The sequence below is a fragment of the Microtus oregoni genome, unplaced genomic scaffold (genome assembly GCF_018167655.1).
Source record: "Microtus oregoni isolate MIOR12 unplaced genomic scaffold, Mior012 000001F_ref0000356, whole genome shotgun sequence".
Taxonomy (NCBI): domain Eukaryota; kingdom Metazoa; phylum Chordata; class Mammalia; order Rodentia; family Cricetidae; genus Microtus; species Microtus oregoni.
The window spans coordinates 85,103,569-85,121,526 of NW_024543060.1; the positions used below are offsets into that span (position 1 = coordinate 85,103,569).

Genomic DNA, 17,958 nt, shown 5'->3' on the forward strand with positions numbered 1-17,958 from the left:
GAAGAACTACAACACAAGAACGGACACTTAGCCTTCTGGGCAAACATTTATGAATTGTTACCAGCTCTTCTTCCACCGCCCACGTTTTGCTCCAAGTAACTGAGAACAGAGAGGCAGATGGCTAATTTGAGAATTGCTGTTGGATTTTTCTGGAGCCCTGGGAGCATGAGGAATGTGATCTGACTGTACAAATCATGTCACATATGCTGTTCTTTTGTTTAATCATTCCTGGCACTCTCTTGTGTAGGCTTCTGCCAAGACAATGTTTACCAGCGCTTGATAACACATTTCTTACAGACCACACACATTTGCCTGAAGCATCCAGTGCTGGCATTCCAGGCCTTTTGTAACACAGCAGAAGAATCTGCATCTTCCTCAAACTGACAAACAGCCCGAGTACTTTGTTTTTTTTTTTTTTTAATAGAATGCATCTATCATCAGAAGACAAATTTTTGTCAAGGAAAATTATTTTCCTCTCAATTGCAATGAATTGCTGAGAGGAAAAACTACCAATCGAAGGGATTTCTGGTATATCAGACCTGGCTACACCCATGTTGGTGCTGGCAGCAGGGTGCAATGCCAATGTTTAGAGGCCACATTACTGTGACTCTTCTGAATGACATTTACTGGATAGGCTAGGGACTGAGCTGTGAAGTGGACACACAAAATATACCTCAGCTAAGGGCTGACACCTTACTGCGGTGAGAAAGTAATGAGTACCGCAGAGGGACAGTTTTATGTAGGTAGCAGGGACAGTTTTATGTAGGTAGCAGTCTCACAGGGAATGCCAGGCTCTCTGTGCACCTCATTCAGTCTCATACTCTGGTCATCTCCAAGAGGATGGCACTCACACATATACATCCAGTCCAGGCATCCTTCTGACACTGAAATCCTTGCATGCCTGAGGCCCCATGCTGACACTGCACATGCTCGGTATGCAGCCAACCCGATTTCCCCCTAAACTGCTTCCTTCAAGTGCTACCTATCACAGTGAACGGTGGCACCACCCTACAGCCCATCAAGCCTATCAGGTCTTGATGAATAACCCTGCCTTCTGCCTTCTGTGTTCAATCAATCACCTTTCCCCAAGTGCTGTCCACACGGGAGTGAAATGTTCTGATGCATCATTCCCTGTGATAAACGCCAAGTGGCTTTCCTATGCTCTTATGCTGAAGACCCAAAGCCACAAGGTCTTCCTGCACAGGCTTCACCAGGTCCTCCCAGCTTCTCCTGGGTGCCTCTCGTGTCATTTCCTAGCCCACACCACATGCTCCTTTCTACCTCGGAACCTTTGAAGTCATTGTTCCTAAGCACCGGGTGGCCCTTGCTTTTCCCTTTGCCTAGTAATCCAACACCTTCCCTCCTTGAGTCAGTGAACACAAGCCAATCTCCATGTCCTTTCTCCCCTAAACCTAGTTTAACAACCGCCTAGCAATTAATATTCTCCCTGTATTCTACTTAACTACAGTAATCCTTACTTTACCTGGGTTAATATTTGCTAAGTACACGGCTGCCCTAGTGGAATGCAAGTTTAGTGAAGACAGGCTCTTTAAGTCATCTATGCCTAGTACCTCTATGCCTAGTACAAGGCTTAGCCAAAGGCAGAGGCTCCATGTTCCTGACTGAAGTGATGAAATCCAAGTAGAGGAGCCCCCTGTAAAAGGCGGAAGGATGTGGAGTAGGATAGCATGCCAGGAGACGCAAGCCGGAAGCCAGGTACCGACTCTCTCCAGCTATGAAGGTTCTAGATGCATCGTCTGCTAAAGGGAGGCTGTTTCATTTGTTTAGTAGACCTGCTGGCTGGACAAGTCACCGCAGCGTCTGCTTCAGCACCTGCTGCTGCTTCATCTTCTGCCTGCATGTTCACCTTCTGCTTGCATGTTACGAGACACAACCCCTGCTTGCCTCAATCATTCTGCTGCAGAGACTCCCCTTTCTGGACCTTCACAGAACTGAAAAGGACCTCACTCTAGATTAGGCTTTGGCTTAAGAGAATGTTGTTACTGGTTTTGTTTCCTATCTGCGACGGAACATCTCCCATAACACAAAAGCCTGCTTTCATCCATTTGTTCAGTGGAGTAGCGCATTTAATTGTCTTCAAGAACGTTTCCTTTCCATTTACAACTCGGCCAGCTGGCCCCAAGTGCCTGGTTTTCAGCTTGCCGGGCTTTTGACCCCTCCCTTATTAACCTTGATCACTTCTAGCTTTGGATGTCAGTGAGAGATGTGTAACTCTCCCTTTAGGTTGGGCACTCACGGGCCACTGTAGGGTTACTTTGTCTACAAAAATAGGGAGGACATGAGAGAAGGGAAATAAAGGGAAACACTCAGTTCATAGTCAGAAAAACAAACATTTCTCAATTAAGTTCAACATTATACAGAAATGCTCACGGTACCCAAAACCAACTAAATGATCACATATTATATAGTTCATGAAAACAGATACAACAATGAAAAAACTAATTATTGTATTACAGACACAGGACACAGAGAGACATTGAGTGAGCACATGCTATCAGAAAAGGGAAACTGAGGACTGAAAAGATGGCTCAGTGGTTACAAACACTACTGAGCAATCACGAGCACCCACTTAACAGGCTCAGAATTCCCCAAGCTCCTGCAGTCCAGTTCCAATGGAACTGGAGCTCTACTCTGCCCTCCTTAGGTGCACAGGTGCACATACACACACCCTAATTTATAAAAAGAAAAGGAAAGGGGCATTGGAAGACTCATGGGGAGTTGCCACAAACTTTCAGTTCATAGTATACAACACTGAAGTGGGCATGGTGGCGTGTGCCTGTAATCCCGGAACACAGGAGGCAGAGGACTGCTGATAACTGGGGGCCAGCTAGGCCACGTCAGGAGATCTGGCCTCAAAACAAACAATTAACAAACACAAATTAAATCACACAGTCTGTGCCAAGTAGAGTGAAGTGCAATAGTGAGGTATGTCTGTGTGAGGGTTATACCGCTTTGGGTTCCCTTAATGCTTGATGCTCATTTTAGCTTTCCTGTTGTTGTGGGAAAGGGAATCATGTAGTCATGTTGGCCTCAAGCTCACTACGTAGAGGAGAATGACCTCAAGTGTGTGCCACGAAACCCTTATAACATGTTCTCATTACATGTAAATCACTGCCCGTTTCAGTTCGAGGTTAGCCTGGTATCCTACACAATGGCATCAATAGATCAAAAGCAGAAGACTCCGATTTCTATTCTGGCTTTGTTAGCTATACTGACAGCAACTCAACCTTTTTGTAACTTGGTTTCCTCACTTCTAAGGAGAGGTTTGTCAACTATCACGTGGGTTATGGCCCTTAAGTGACACATGGAATCATTCTAGTGAAGTATAAAGCACTGAGTGTTCTTAACCTTGCTGTGTTAAACTATGGAAGATCTTGCAGGACTTACAAAAGGTGATCAGCACAGCAAGTTCCAGCATTACTACTATTCTACCTAGAGGGACACTGCTGTTTCTTGTATGAGCTCTGTCATGTGCCTGAGGGCATACACAAAAGGGAAGAGGCTTTAGGAAAGGAATAAATAAAATATCTAGTGGTTGACCTAAATGTTAAAAATTAAAAAAAAAAAAAACTATCTGAGCCAGCTATACTGCCAAAATGTCATTTCAGGAATGTGTGTGTAAGTGTATGTGACTGTGTAATGACTACACACGCACACGCGTGCATACACACATACACACACGTGCGCGCACACACACGCACACACGCACGCACACATGCACACACACGCACACACATACACACTTACCTAGCTGACAGGATGAAAGAACGCTCCACACTTTCAATCTTTAGTTCATTCTGATAGGCTTCCTGGGTAGGCTTTCTGACCTGGAAGAAGGCACAAACGTCTGACAAACTCACTCTGTGCAAATCTGACATGTCAACAGTAGCTGATGTCCGCAGCCAGTCTCCTCACTCAGCGTTCTCCACCATCCTCTGCCATCTACTCTATGTTCCAGGCGAATTTAAATATTCAAATGCAGGCCATTTCCAAGCCTTAGGTCACAATATTCACTTGACAGACTGCCTTTCCCAGTGTCCTAGCATGGAGGCCTAGTCATCCCTAAGCCCGCCTCTCCCCAGAAAGGCTTCCCTGATTCTCTCTCAGGTGGTGTTGTCTGTTTTATGTTTTATTCGGGGAAGGGTTTCATTAGAGAGCACCAGGCGTTTCCCAGCTTTCTATCAAAAACAGTATACCAGCCGCACCTGTAGAAAGATGCGTACTCTTCTAGGCTGTGGAGGTTCACACCAGTGATCTCCGCACTCAAGAAGCTAAGGCAGAAGATGGTCTTGATTTCTAAGTTAGCCTGTGCTAAAGAGTCCACTCTATCTCATAAAGAGCTTGGTGTGGTTGCTCACATCTGTGATTCCAGCACTTGAGAGATCAAGGCAGGAGGATAAGGAGCTCAACACCAGCCTCGAGGATATAGGCCAGCCTGGGCAATAAAATAAAAGCACAACCCCAAACCAAGCCCTTTAAAAAGACCCCGGACACACACACGGATAAATACGTGTGTGTGTGTGTGTGTGTGTGTGTGTGTGTGTGTGTATTTGAGACGATAGTCCTACCATGCTACCAAGACCTCAGAAGGTCTTGAAGCTCCTGATCTCAAATGACCCTCCTAGCTCAGCCTCCTGCGGATAGGATTGAAGATAAATATCACCAACTTGCCTTTGGCTCTAAACTCCACTTATTTACTTACTTATTTCTGTTATATTTGGGCAGAATCTCAAGGAGCTGAAGCTAGCCTAAGACTCACTGCGTAGCTGAGAAAGCCCCTGAGATCCTGCTCCTCTTGCCTCCTCCTCCTAAGGGGCAAGAGTGAAAGTGTGTGCTGCCACTCTCTCGGTGCACTTCTGTGTTGGTGCGTTAGTGTGCCTGTGAAGTGGTCTTTATGATGTGCTCACAGGTGCTATGTCTGCATCACCGGAAAGGCTCAGGGCACAGGGAGGTTTGGGACGAGGCAGAGAGAAAATGAACCATCCTTCGATCTGCCTGCACATTATTGAGCAAATCTGTCACCATTTTTGTTTATCGCAGCTCGCAGCAACTATGCCTTGAATAAACTAACGCAAGAGCAAGGCCCCGACAGGAATGAGCGGATGCATAAGCAGCAGCAAACAGACAGAAGAGCGAGGGGAGCGAGAAGGACGACTATCTTACAGGTTTTCTCTGCATGTGTTGGGTAAGTAAACATGAATATGCACACGAACCTTCATTCCAGCCAGTGAGAGCATGTTGTTCAGTTTGTACATCCCAGACTGCATGGGTGTTGTATACAGCAGGGCGTCGTTAAACTGGAAGGAGAAACAGAACACAAAGGCCACTTACGGAAACCAATTCCGGCAACAGAGACATCAATAACACACAAGGATAAAGAGAAAAGACTGCCTGTCAGAAAAATTCTAAAGCACGTGCTTCATTTCAAAGTTTTTATAAATTCTAAATTACACAGAAATAGTACAATCTGCCTGAATAAATAATTTGATTAAAACTATTCTTCCATATATAAAACAAAATTAACTAAATTCTAAGAGAGAAACTTTTCTGATGGAGCATCCTAACAGACCTCATCATTTCCTGCGCTTGAAACGAGCGATCTGGCTGTCAAAGGCCACCAAGCTGCCGGATGCACTAAGCTCGTCTGCTCTCATGTCTTCCATGAAGCAGTGACCCAGACATGTCAAACCACATGGCCTCTTACCAGGAAAAACATCCGGGGCTGCATGACTTTCCGAGACAGCTTCATCAGAGTACCTTCTTTGAGGAAAACCTAATTCATCCAAGCAAACACTCAGTTAGTGCCCCTGTCACCACACAACGACAATACACATAGGATTTCCTTCCAATGTTCTCCCAGAAGTGTTTCTTTGTGACTTACAGTCATGGTTTCTTTCTAAGCTCTACAAGAGATTTAGAAATGAGACTAAAAACAGGAGGTGGGGAGCTGGAGCAATGACTCAGGGGCTAAGACTGATAAGATTACTAACTGATATTGCAGAGTATAGCTCTCAGCAGCCTGTAACTCTAGTTCCAGGAGATCTGACACCCTCTTCTGGCCTCCGAGGGTACTGCAGGCACGTGGTGCACATACACACATAGGTTAAACACTCATATGCATAAAATAAAAATGAATAAATATTTTTTTCAGAGAAAAAGAGAGTGACAATTTGCTCAGTTGGCAGGATGCTTGCCTAGAAGCATGACACTTTGGGTTTGATTTTTAGCGCCTCAATAAATCAGGCATGTGGTAGTGTGCTATCCTGTAATTCCTGTCTCAAAAAATGGTAAAAAGGGGCCAGTGCGAAAGCTCAGTGGGTACAGATAATGGCTGCAAAGCCTGACAGCCTGAGTTCAGTCCCTGAGAGCCACATGGTAGGAGGGAGCCCTCCCAAGAGTTGTCCTTTGACCACTTCCTCCCACGGATGCAACTTAATTTTTTTCTTGAAAAAAATAAAAAAATGGAAATAAACTAAAAGTGATAAAGAATCAATCTCACTTCCTGTACTGGCACCAGGGGTAGTCTGGGGACTGACACATAGCTGTCTGTGTATACCTGACCTTGAGGTACATCCAACGACCTGATAATTACGTGTTGTATCTCCCTAAGTTCATTGCTTGGACCACTTCTGCGCTCTATGAGGAACACCCGAACAGTGATCTTTCCCTTCTAGGCCTCTCTACAGACTTTAAGTGGCATTGCCTTCAATGCTGTGTGAGTTCAGCTGGTATTACAGAATCAAATGATCCCATTAAATCACTCTATTGGAACTCCGTGGGGGTCCTCTGCCTCTCTCCTAATTGAACTGGACTGCTTGTCACTGTGACTTCCGCCATGCTGTTTTGAATGGACAGAATGGTGCCTCTTAGGTCACTGAAGAGCAACATTACTCATTCTCAAAACTAAAACAAAAATGGTTGCTGACAGCACCCAACTACACTGCAGTGAACTGTAGAAGGTATTCTAAAACACTTACCCGCCCAGGTTGCACAATTTCCTGGTGTCCACTTAAGCTGTATTGAATCTGCATAAGCTTCTGAAAGTTGTCCTACAGAAAGACAAGGGAGAAATGAGATGGGTCTGCTTCCAGGTTCCATAGTTGTGCCAGCCCTTGATTTCCAGACTTACCCCTTGCTTCATGGTGTCGTTGGCATGGTTGGCTACCTCTATAACAACAGCTAGGGCATCTAAAACATGCAGAAATAGAAAGGGCATTTGGTTGTTACCAATGAAGCAAACAGGTTCCAATATTAAGCAGTTCCAGTTGACAAAAGACCTACTACACAGCAATTAAACTCTGGGGGCTGGGGGAAGGGACCTTGGTTGTCTGTGAGTAGCTGGAACTATAGACAGTAAGATTTAGTGAGGGGATAACCAGGGGGAAATAGGAAAAAACAAAACAAACAAAACCAAGGAGCAACCCTAAGAAGACCACTGATCCTGTGTTAGGTGGCTTGCTGAGATGGGATTACTGTGTTGACATTTACAGGGGCAAGGACAGACTTTACCTAGCAGCTAAGGCCTTTCCTACTAGAAACAGTCCTGGGGAAAATGATTCTGATAAAGCAGGCAGGAGCTGTGCGAAACAATTATTTAAGAGAGTCAGAGACTGGGAAGGACAGCTCAATGATATAGCATGCACTTTGCACACCCAAGGCCCTGGTTCAGAGCACCGATATACCAAGACCTCCCAGAACAGAACCGGAAGGGGGCTGGGATTTAGCCTTCCACTCTGAGACCGATTTAAAGAAATCTGAATTAGGAATAAGAGAAATCAGAAGCTCTACATTTCATCCTCAACAGAGAAGGAGAGAAAAGGGAGGGAGGGAAAGAAGAGAGGGAGGGAAAGAAGACAGGAAGGGAGAGGGAGGGAGAGAAGAGAGAGAGGAGAGGGAGAAAGAATGCCATACAAAAGCACACTAGACCTTAGCATGGAAACTCTAGGCATCGATTTGTAGGCTGGGTTATTTATCTTTACGGCCAAGTTTTGGTTTGCAATCTGTATTAGCTCTTTGCCATTCACATGTGTTTTTAAATGTTCCAGCCCCAGCATCTTTATAGCTAGATATAAAAGAAAAGCATCTATTTAGTTATTTAGACTAGGCCTTGCCTCAAACCTGTAGTTACAGGTTGGCCTCAAATCTATAATCCTTCTGCTTCAACTGGGATAATACTGGGATTATAGGCACATACCACCACACCTAGTTAAAAGTCGATCTTTGTCTGGGGATGTGGCTGTGCCCCATTCCAAGACAGATTGTTCCTTCCATAAAGGACATGGGATACAGTGGCAGGAAGGTCCCACTGCCTTTGTTGGGTAGACAGCAGAGGAGCTAACACCCTTCCACTCTCCCTAACCTAAACAAAGATGCTTACCCTGCACATATGACACCGATATTCTGAGACACACAGAAAGATGTTCAAGGAGAAACCATGCTGTCCCACAGCTTTAGGTACTTAAGTGGTAGGCAACAAAGGAGCTATTTCTCATGCAGCCAAGGCTGACCTTAAATTCGTGATCTGTGTGTGTGTGTGTGTGTGTGTGTGTGTGTGTGTGTGTGTGTGTTTGGTTTATTTCTGGAGATAGGGTTTCTCTGTATAGCCCTGGCTGTCCTGGAACTCACTCTGCAGACCAGGCTGGCCTAGAACTCAGAGATCTGCCTGTCTCTTCCTCTCAAGCACGGGGATTAAAGATGTGCGCCACCACCGCCCCCTAAATTCTTTATCTTGATTCTGCTTCTTGAATGCTGGGATTATGTATCTGTGTTACCATGCCTGGCTCTGGGTACTCTCCTAGCACCAACCCTGGAGGTTTCTGTCTTCCTTAAACATGGGTTCTGTTCAATATCACTACTTAAAAACCTTGCACGTGTATATGTGATATCCTTGGGATGGAACTTAGGGTTTCATTTGTGCTAGGCTAGGGCTCTACGACTGAGCTACATTCCCAACCTTATTGCTGTTAGAAAGGAAAGCAGGGTCTCCCTGCATCTGACGCTACCTTCCCAGCGCATGCTCATGGTTCCCTGCAGATGCCCATCTCCCTGGAGTGCTGCAATGTGCAGTGAGCAGGGCTGAGAACCTTAGGGTTGAGTGGATAAATGAAGATGCTGCTACGTGGTCACCTGGTCTTCACTCTATAATTCTACTCTCTGGGTACCATCTCCTTAATGAGAGATGCTGCTGACTCTACCCTTGACTGTACTTCAAAGATGTATTTGCTTAGCCCTTTCCACCCCTCCTCAGTACAGTGTAGCCCACAGTTGCCCTCCACACCATGCTCTGCTCTGGACCACAGTGCACCCCACTGCTTACTGCTCATTTACTCTGTGTTTCTTTGCAGGCGGGTAATCTCCAGGAATCAAGATCTTCCATCTCAAACTCTGCTTGCTTCATCTATAGAATCAGGGACTAATGTCCATGTGGGCAGAAGTCCTGGGACATAAACAGAGGTCTCTTTGGGCTCTGATTGTCAAGACCTCTATAAGAACTGTGTAAGGGGTGCCTTGTGCATGCGGAGTGAGTGTTAGACTGCTGACCTACGACCTCAGCTCTTACACTGATTTCTTCATGAGACAGACTCTGGTCAGCAATGTTTCCTCTTCCTCCTGCCTACTCCAGCTCAATTACTGCCCAGCTCAATTACTGCCCTACTTTCCCTCAGCCAGTCTTCTCTGCCTCTGCTACTATCCTATTTTCCTCTTTCCACAGGACTATGGACAGCTCAGGGCAGCTGTACTCTAAAGCTACTGCCTGTATTCTTTATTTGATGGAGATTTCAAACTTCTTCATCAACTGTACAATGTTTTCACTGAAGACACGAAACATTGTTTAGGCAATCTCGAACTTTTCTTTTGAAATAAAATGTTTTTAAAAGTTCACCTCTGAGCTGTGGGTATCACTCAGTGGTAGAGCATTTGCTTAGCATGTGCCCTGAATTGAATTTATAGCATCACCAACAATAATTACACCAAAGAAACTAAGCTGTGAGTAAGGCACCGGCTTATAATCCCAGCATTCAAAAGAGGCTGGGGCAAGAGAACCACAAGTTCGAGGCCACTCTGCCTCAAAACAAAACAGCAAGACTTGGCAGCACAGATGTGTAACAGCATTGAGGACACAGAGGTGGGAAGAATAGGAGTTCAAGGTCATCCTTGGCTATATAGCAACTTTTAAAAGTCAAACTATATTACAATCAAACCTTGTTTTAAAAATTGATTATGAGACAATGATTATGAATCTTGCCCTTGTATGGGTGGGGTGTTGAGATTTAAGAGGAATGTAGCCTCTAGCAATAAATGTTCTCCAAATGAAAGGCTATTTAGATTTTATCCTTTTATAGGTTGCTTTGTTTGTCTGTAGCCAGGGTGTCAATCTGTAGCCCAGGTTAGTCTCAGACTCTTGGCAATCCTTACTTAGCTTCCCAAGTACTGGGATTACACACGTATGCCACCACGTCTGGCTTAAACTTTAGCCTTGACTTGTGGTTTAGTTACTTCAGGGAAATGATTTCCAAATTTGAAATGGATCATCTGGCTCAGTGTCTGGTTCTGAAAGATGGAAAAATGGACCTCCACAGATTGAACGACAGAGCACACAAGGAAGAAACTCCGGCTAGGCCAGGCCCACCCCCACACTCCTCAAGGCCAGCCTGGGGGTCTCCAGGGACATCACCTGCCTCCAGTAGCACTTGGCCTCTTCCCCTAGTTACCGTCTCATCTGCCTGAGGGAACTTTTAAAAAGGAGTTTTGTATAAGGGTTTTGTTCAAAGCATATTTTTCCTTCCCAGGTCTAAGTCAACACAATAGAAAGCTTTTGTACTGCAGAAGGCTGTAAAGGCTAGTTACCGTGGGTGTCCCTGTGGTCCGCAGAGTCTTCTAGGAGGTTCTTTAAATAGTCTAGAAGAGAACAAATCAGAGTAATTAGAACAATGCCACATGGACAACTCCCAACTCATCTTTCTAATGTAACACTACAGTTTTATTTTTAGCTCAACTATGGTAAAACAAAACCCTGAAATCTGGCACATAGAACCAGAACTATAGACTATAAGACAATGGTTCTCAACCTTCCTAATGTTAATATAGTTTCTCACACTGTGCTGATCACCAGCCATAAACTATTTTCACTGTTACTTCATATCTATAATTTTGTTACTGTTATGAATCATAATATAAATATCTGTATTCTCTACTATAGAGTTATAGTAATAGGAACAGCTTGTTATCAGCATAAAAAAAGACAGGTGGAGCCGGGCGGTGGTGGCGCACGCCTTTAATCCCAGCACTCGGGAGGCAGAGGCAGGCGGATCTCTGTGAATTCGAGACCAGCCTGGTCTACAAGAGCTAGTTCCAGGACAGGTTCCAAAACCACAGAGAAACCCTGTCTCGAAAAACCAAAAAAAAAAAAAAAAAAAAAAGACAGGTGGACCGATGGAATCATATTGAAGACCCTGATATTAATCCATATACCTATAAACATCTGATTTTTGACAAAGAAGCTAAACTTATACAATGGAAAAAAGAAAGCATCTTTAATAAATGGTGTTGGCATAACTGGATGTCAATTATAGAAGACTGCAAATAGATCCATATCTGTCGCCATGCACAAACCTCAAGTCCAAACGGATCAAAGATCTCAATACAAATCCAGACACACTGAACCTCATAGAAGAGAAAGAGGGAAGTACCCTTGACTGCATGGGCACAGAAGACCATTTCCTAAATAAAACACCAGTAGCACAGACACTGAGAGAAACAATAAATGGGACCTCCTGAAACTGAGAAGCTTCTGAAAAGCAAAGGACACAGTCAATAAGACAAAGCAGCATCCTACAGAATGGGAAAACATCTTCACCAACCCCACATCTCCAAAATATATAAAGAACTCAAGAAACTAGATATCAAAATACCAAAACAATTCCATTTAAAAATGGTGTTCAGATCTGAATAGAGAATTCTCAACAGAAGAATCTAAAATGGCAGGAAGATGCTTAAGGAATTGCTCAACATCCTTAGCCATCAGGGAAATGCAAATCAAACCACTCTGAAATTCCATCTTACAAAAGTCAGAATGGCTAAGATCAAAAACACTGATGACAGGTTATGCTGGAGAGGATACAGAGTAGGGGGAACAGTCCTCTGTTGCTGGTGGGAGTGCAAATTTGTACAGCCACTTTTGGAAATCAGTAAAGATGGTTTCTCAGAAAATTGGGACTCAATCTACCTTAAGACCCAGGAATACCGCTCTTGGGGATATACCCAGAGGATGTGCAATCATACAAGGACATTTGCTCAACTCTGTTCATAGCAGCTTTATTTGTAACAGCCAGAACCTGGAAACAACCTAGGTGCCCCTCAACTCAAGGATGAATAACGAAGATGTGGTACATTCACAAATGGAGTACTGCTCAGTGGTAAAAAACAATGACATCTTGAAATCTGCATGCAAATTGATGGCACTAGAAAACCATACCGAGTGAGGTAACCCAGACCCAGAAAGACAAACATGGTATGTATTCACTCATAAGTGGATATTAGACATAAAGCAAAGAAAGGCTAATCAGCCTAGAGAACACAACCCCAGAGAAGCTAGATAACAAGGAGAACCCTAAGAGAGACATACATGGATGCCCCTAGGAAGAGGAAATAAATCTCCCGAGAAAACTGGGAGTGTGCGGGAGGGAGAAGGGTGGGTAGAAAGGAAAGGGAGAAGGGGAGAGAGAAGAGAACATGAAGGAATTAGATGGTTGAGACGGGGGAAGGACATAGAGGGAGAGCAAAAAAGGAGATATCTTGATTGAGGGAGCCATTATGGGGCTATCCAAAAACCTAACACTAGGGAAATTTCCAGGAATCCATAAGGATAACCCCAGATAAGACCCTAAGCAATAGTGCAGAGGGTGCCTGAACTAGCCTTGCCCTGTAGTCAGATTGGTGACTACCTTGTCATCATAGAATCTTCACCCAGCAACTGATGGAAGCAGATGCAGAGAACCACAGCTAAGCACTGGGCCAAGGTTCCAGAATCCAGTCAAAGAGAGGGAAGAGGGATTATATGGGCAAAGGGGTCAAGACCATTATGGGGATACCCACAGAAACAGCTAACGAGCTAGTGAGAGCTCACAGACTCGTGATTGACAGTGGGAGAATGTGCATAGGATTGAACTAGGCAGTTGTGTGGCTGGGGCAGTATGTGGGACCACTGGCAGTGGGACCAGGATTTATCCCTAGTGCTTTAACTGGCTTTTTGGAGCCCATTCTTTTTGGCGGGATATCTTACTTAGCTTAGATATAGGGAGGAAGGCCTTGGTCCTGCCTCAAAGTGATGTGTCAGACTTTTCAATCTAAGAATCTACCAATACTCAGGACACCAAAGTAACTCCCATGTGTGCTAAGCCAGCATTTTGCAAATGCAGACACCTCCGCCCCCAGAGCACATCTGTCAATGTCTGCACAGTCTCAGCTAGGGTGAAGGGTGCTACTGGCATCTGCTGGTTAGGGATACAGGTGGACATCATTGATTCAGTCTCACAACAGATAACCCAAATGTCAAAGTTGCTGAGAAACCCTAGTCTAGATGGAGATGGTGTATAAATAAACACCATGGTGCACTGTGTCTCACGGTCCGGGAAAGGGTTCTAGTTAATGAATCTCTAATACCAACATATGCCATGAACTTCAGACAACACTGACTTCTCTGTTGAGAAAAGCTGGATGTCCTTGTTATCCACTCAATTTCTTTCTTTAGAACTTACCCCCCCCCCCCCCCCCGCTGCATGGTCCATTACTCACTTTTCTTTTCTCCCTTTCTTGCTATTACATAAAACAGACTCCTTGGCCTTAACTAAAATTTGGTTGGGCACAATTCAAATACTTCCCATGTAGTTCCTGGCTCCCTGTTTTCTGTCTCTAACTGTTCTCCTGGTGAACCCCTACTATCTTTACAAATAAAATCCGACTCATGGTGTGGGAAGTCCTTATGTATATGCGTTGCTTTTATTGGTTAATGAATAAAGCTGTTTTGGCCAGTGGCTTAGCAGAATAGAGCTAGGTGGGAAAACTAAACTGGGGGAACTAAACTGAATGCTGGGAGAAAGAAGGCAGAGTCAGTGAGACGCCATGTAGCCGCCATCTGGAGGAGACAGACGTCAGAACCTTGTTGGAGTCTGAGTGGTTGGGGAGACAAACGAGAGGCCTCCCACAACAGATTTACATTGTTCATAGTCTGTGGTGTGTGCATGTGTGTGCATGTGCATGTGTTGTGTGTGTGTGTAGTGCTGGGGACGGAACCCAGGGCCTTGGACATGCTCAGCACATGGTCTATCACTGAACTACATTCCTGGTTTTCAACTGATAGTTTCCAAGGCTCTTCTCGGATCTGCCTTCCCTGCTAGAAAACTTTCCATCTGAAAGCAATGTTTTCCCCTTTAAACAGGACACGACATGGCAATTAATCACTTTAGGCAGTGTCTCATTTGCAGAATTCACATCCCATCACCCACAACCACGCAGCAAGTTCTCTAAATAAAGGCTGAAGTCGGTAATACGGATGCCGCTTGAAGTGCAGAAAAAGGGAAGATGAAAAGCACATTAGAAAACTGAGTGCATCAGATCCAATCTCTGCCTAGCAACAGCACAAACAGATAAAACGTCAGCCTGTAGATTCGCAAGTCATGTTCACAAACAACTATGGAAACGTGGATGTTAGCATTAGTTTTCCAAAAGTAATAATGATAGATACACTCAAGCTGCAGGAAGTGCTGGTCTCTGGGACAACGATCCAGGAGCCCACGGAGTCTGGATATGTGCATTATAAATATCCTGACAGGTGTTGTGGATGACCACGGGAAGCTCCCCTGAGGCATGGCAAAGCTTCCTTCTCGCCAGGAAGGTCACTAATAGGAAGGCATGCATCTGATGAAACGTGTATGGAAGAAATCATGAAATCACTGCATTATATTGCTGCTACAATATGCTGAGCCTCCTCTCAGAGATTAAAAAAAAAATGCTTAGTAAACCTGATGCAGAGGCTCACACCTGTAACTCTTACCTCTTAGGAGCTTGAAGCCAAAGGATAGCCTGGAGTCTAAGGCTAGTGGAGACTGTATGGTAAGTTTCAGACTAGCCTGGGCAACCGAGGGAGGCTCTGCCTAAGTAAAACAAAACAAGCTATTCTCACATTGACTATGCTCAGAATGCATTCCATATGTAAGCTGTATTGGATGAATCTGTATCTTAAAATCCTATGGCTGAAAGTGCTGGTGTTAAGGCCCTATATAGTGGTTCATGCCTGTAATTCCAGCACATGGGAAGCTGATGGGCTCAAGGCTAGCCTCCAGTACAGGGAGACACTGTCTCGGAAACAGACAAATCAAGTGTTAGGGTTGCAGCTAACTTGCCCTTCTTTGTTTTTTTAACATTGATTTATTTATTCTATGTGTGTTTTGTGAGGCACAGGAACAATGTCCATGTGGAGGTCAGAGGACAAATTGTAAGGGCCGATTCTTTCCTTCAATCGTGAGAGTTTGGGGATTGAACTCAGGCCATAAGAATGGCAGTAAACACCTTTGCCCCTGAGTCATCTTTCCAGCCCAAACTTCCCCTTGTAATTGCTATTCCTAACGGCCAAGTGGTTTTCCCTAAGCTTGTAATTAGCTGAAGAGTCTGGGTAGGAAAGCAGATTTACTTCAATGTCAGACTTACGGCAAGTTCCTTTTCCTTTCAGTTTTTGTTCCTTTATATAGAAGTACATGTCTGCGAATGCAATCATTTCTTTATCCCAAGAAAGCTGCCTATAAGACGTGCATATTAGGAAATCCTGACCTCAGAATCATTTCCAGAGCCCGATAAGCATCTAAGTTGCATTTGTTTGTTTGTTAGTTTGGCTGGTTGGTTGGTTTGCGTTTGGGCTATTCAAACTAGACTGCTGGCCTGCCAGCCTGAGCCTTTAGAACAGGGGCCCAGTACAGTTGCTACACAGAAAATATACTAAAGAGGCTGTTATAATGAGCTATTCTTTTAAAGTATTTACTTTATGTGCACTGGTGTTTTGCCAGCATGTCTGTCTGTGAGAGAATGTCAGAACCACTGGATCTGGAGCTGCAGACAGTTGTGAGCCACCATGTGGGTGCAGGGAATTGAATCTGGGTCCTCTGGAAGAGCAGCCAGTGCTCTTAACCATTGAGCCATGGCTTCAGCCCAGCTACAACAAGTTATTAATCAGGAAAGGAATGCAGATAAGTCAGTCTTCTGCCAGTTTTAAGGATGTGATACTGGTCTCTACAATTCAGCTTTGCAACTCATCCATCCATCCATCCGTCCATCCATCCATCCGTCTGTCCTTGATCTCCTTCAGCAGTTATGAATCAACCAGGACCTTGGCACCAGCATGAGGACGATGACTGATCAATGTGAGTCAGGCAACACCGAAACCATGCTGCCGTGACTGGCTGAAGCCAGGGTGAAACCGGGAAGGAGACCAGACAGACAGCCTGTATACTCATGGCTATGCTACCACCTCCTGTTTAGGACTTGGCCCTGCAGAAATGTTCACAGGAATCATGGGGGCAGTATCGCTTTGCTGCCAGGTTAGACTTGCAACATCATGAATTTCCTGCTCATGTCTAAACACATTAAGTAAAGACTGTTTTTTTAAAACAAAACAACAACAAAAAACCCACTGTCTCAAAACCCAATGAGACTATTGTTGTTATTAAAAATCAAAATTAGGAAAGAAAAAACCAGGAGTGGTGGTGCACAACTGTGATCTCAGCACTCGGGAGGTGGAGGCAGGAGACAGACGAGACGGAGATCTTGGAGACAGAGACAGAGAAGGGCAGAAAGAGGGAGGGAGAGAGGGAGGGAGGGAGGGAGGGAGGGAGAGAGAGAGAGAGAGAGAGAGAGAGAGAGAGAGAGAGAGGCAGACCGAAAATAAGAATTAAATTACTGGTATAAGAACATCATTAAATGTACTCTTTGGCCACCAGGTGGCACTGTCGATTAATTAACTTCTGAACATCCTGCTCCTTAACATTAGTAATAGTAAGCAAACCTAACTGAAATGTACGTTGTACAAGATCTAAGGATATGCACGTTACCTTTCTACTCAAGGAAGGCCCAAGATGAAAGGACTTAACACTACAAGATCTTCTGGAAGGCCCACATTTTCTACCCCACAGCTTCTAGTAATCCCACTCCAAATCACAACCAACAGTCAACTACAAACAGGACATACTCAGAGGTCAACTTTCACTAAATTTCAGTCAGTGGTAAGAGTCTAGAACTTTCTGCCTTCAGATGGCCTAGACTGTGTGCTGAGAGCGGTTGGCGGCAGCGCCAAGGAAATAAACTTTGAAGGAATATCGTTCCAGAGTAAAGTGTTCCAAACTGGAGGACAAGGCTTGCTTGCTGTGTTTGTTTGGGTTTCTTCTTTCCTCCATAAATTCATAGTGTGTTTAACAAGACATGCAGAACTAGGGGATGCCAATAACGGCTATCTACTTATGCGATAAGCCTATTTTATAAAGTCTCAAAGTCTGAAACAAGCAACTTAAAATTACCCTGACTCTCCAAAAATCGTATCATTTGAAATATCAAAACAAAGGTCTACGTGTCAAGTTACAAGGTTGATTTCTTCAAGGCAGCTTCAGGAGAGACTTATAGAGCTCCTTCTAAGGAATCAGAGGTTCAAATTCTTACTCCCCTAGAAAACCAAGTAGTGCAAAATGAACACAGCAACAAAGTGACTCCTAATGACATTCTGCGTGTATGGATAGACTAGTGTCTGGTTCAGCCAGCCACAGATTGACTTCCTCCTGAAGAAGATGAAAGCTAACAAGAGACTCACAACTGGACAATGTGCAGAGAGGGGGAGAGGGTGGCAGAGATCTTCTGAATATTCAATCCTAAATAGGGTGTCTTCAAGCCAGGTGATAG

At 44.5% G+C, this 17,958-nt stretch overlaps 1 protein-coding gene across 2 annotated transcripts in view; it reads right to left on the reverse strand.

The window, feature by feature from the left end:
- Positions 1 to 17,958, reverse strand: part of Fgd6 (FYVE, RhoGEF and PH domain containing 6) — a 116,011-nt gene that overhangs the window by 18,026 nt on the left and 80,027 nt on the right. For both annotated transcript variants that reach the window (XM_041671422.1, XM_041671415.1), the window contains 6 exons: positions 10,870 to 10,920; positions 7,151 to 7,209; positions 6,999 to 7,070; positions 5,726 to 5,794; positions 5,235 to 5,318; positions 3,769 to 3,848 (listed from right to left, as the gene is read on the reverse strand). In XM_041671422.1, coding sequence (XP_041527356.1) covers positions 3,769 to 3,848; positions 5,235 to 5,318; positions 5,726 to 5,794; positions 6,999 to 7,070; positions 7,151 to 7,209; positions 10,870 to 10,920 — 415 coding nt within the window. The remainder of the gene's footprint in view (positions 1 to 3,768; positions 3,849 to 5,234; positions 5,319 to 5,725; positions 5,795 to 6,998; positions 7,071 to 7,150; positions 7,210 to 10,869; positions 10,921 to 17,958) is intronic.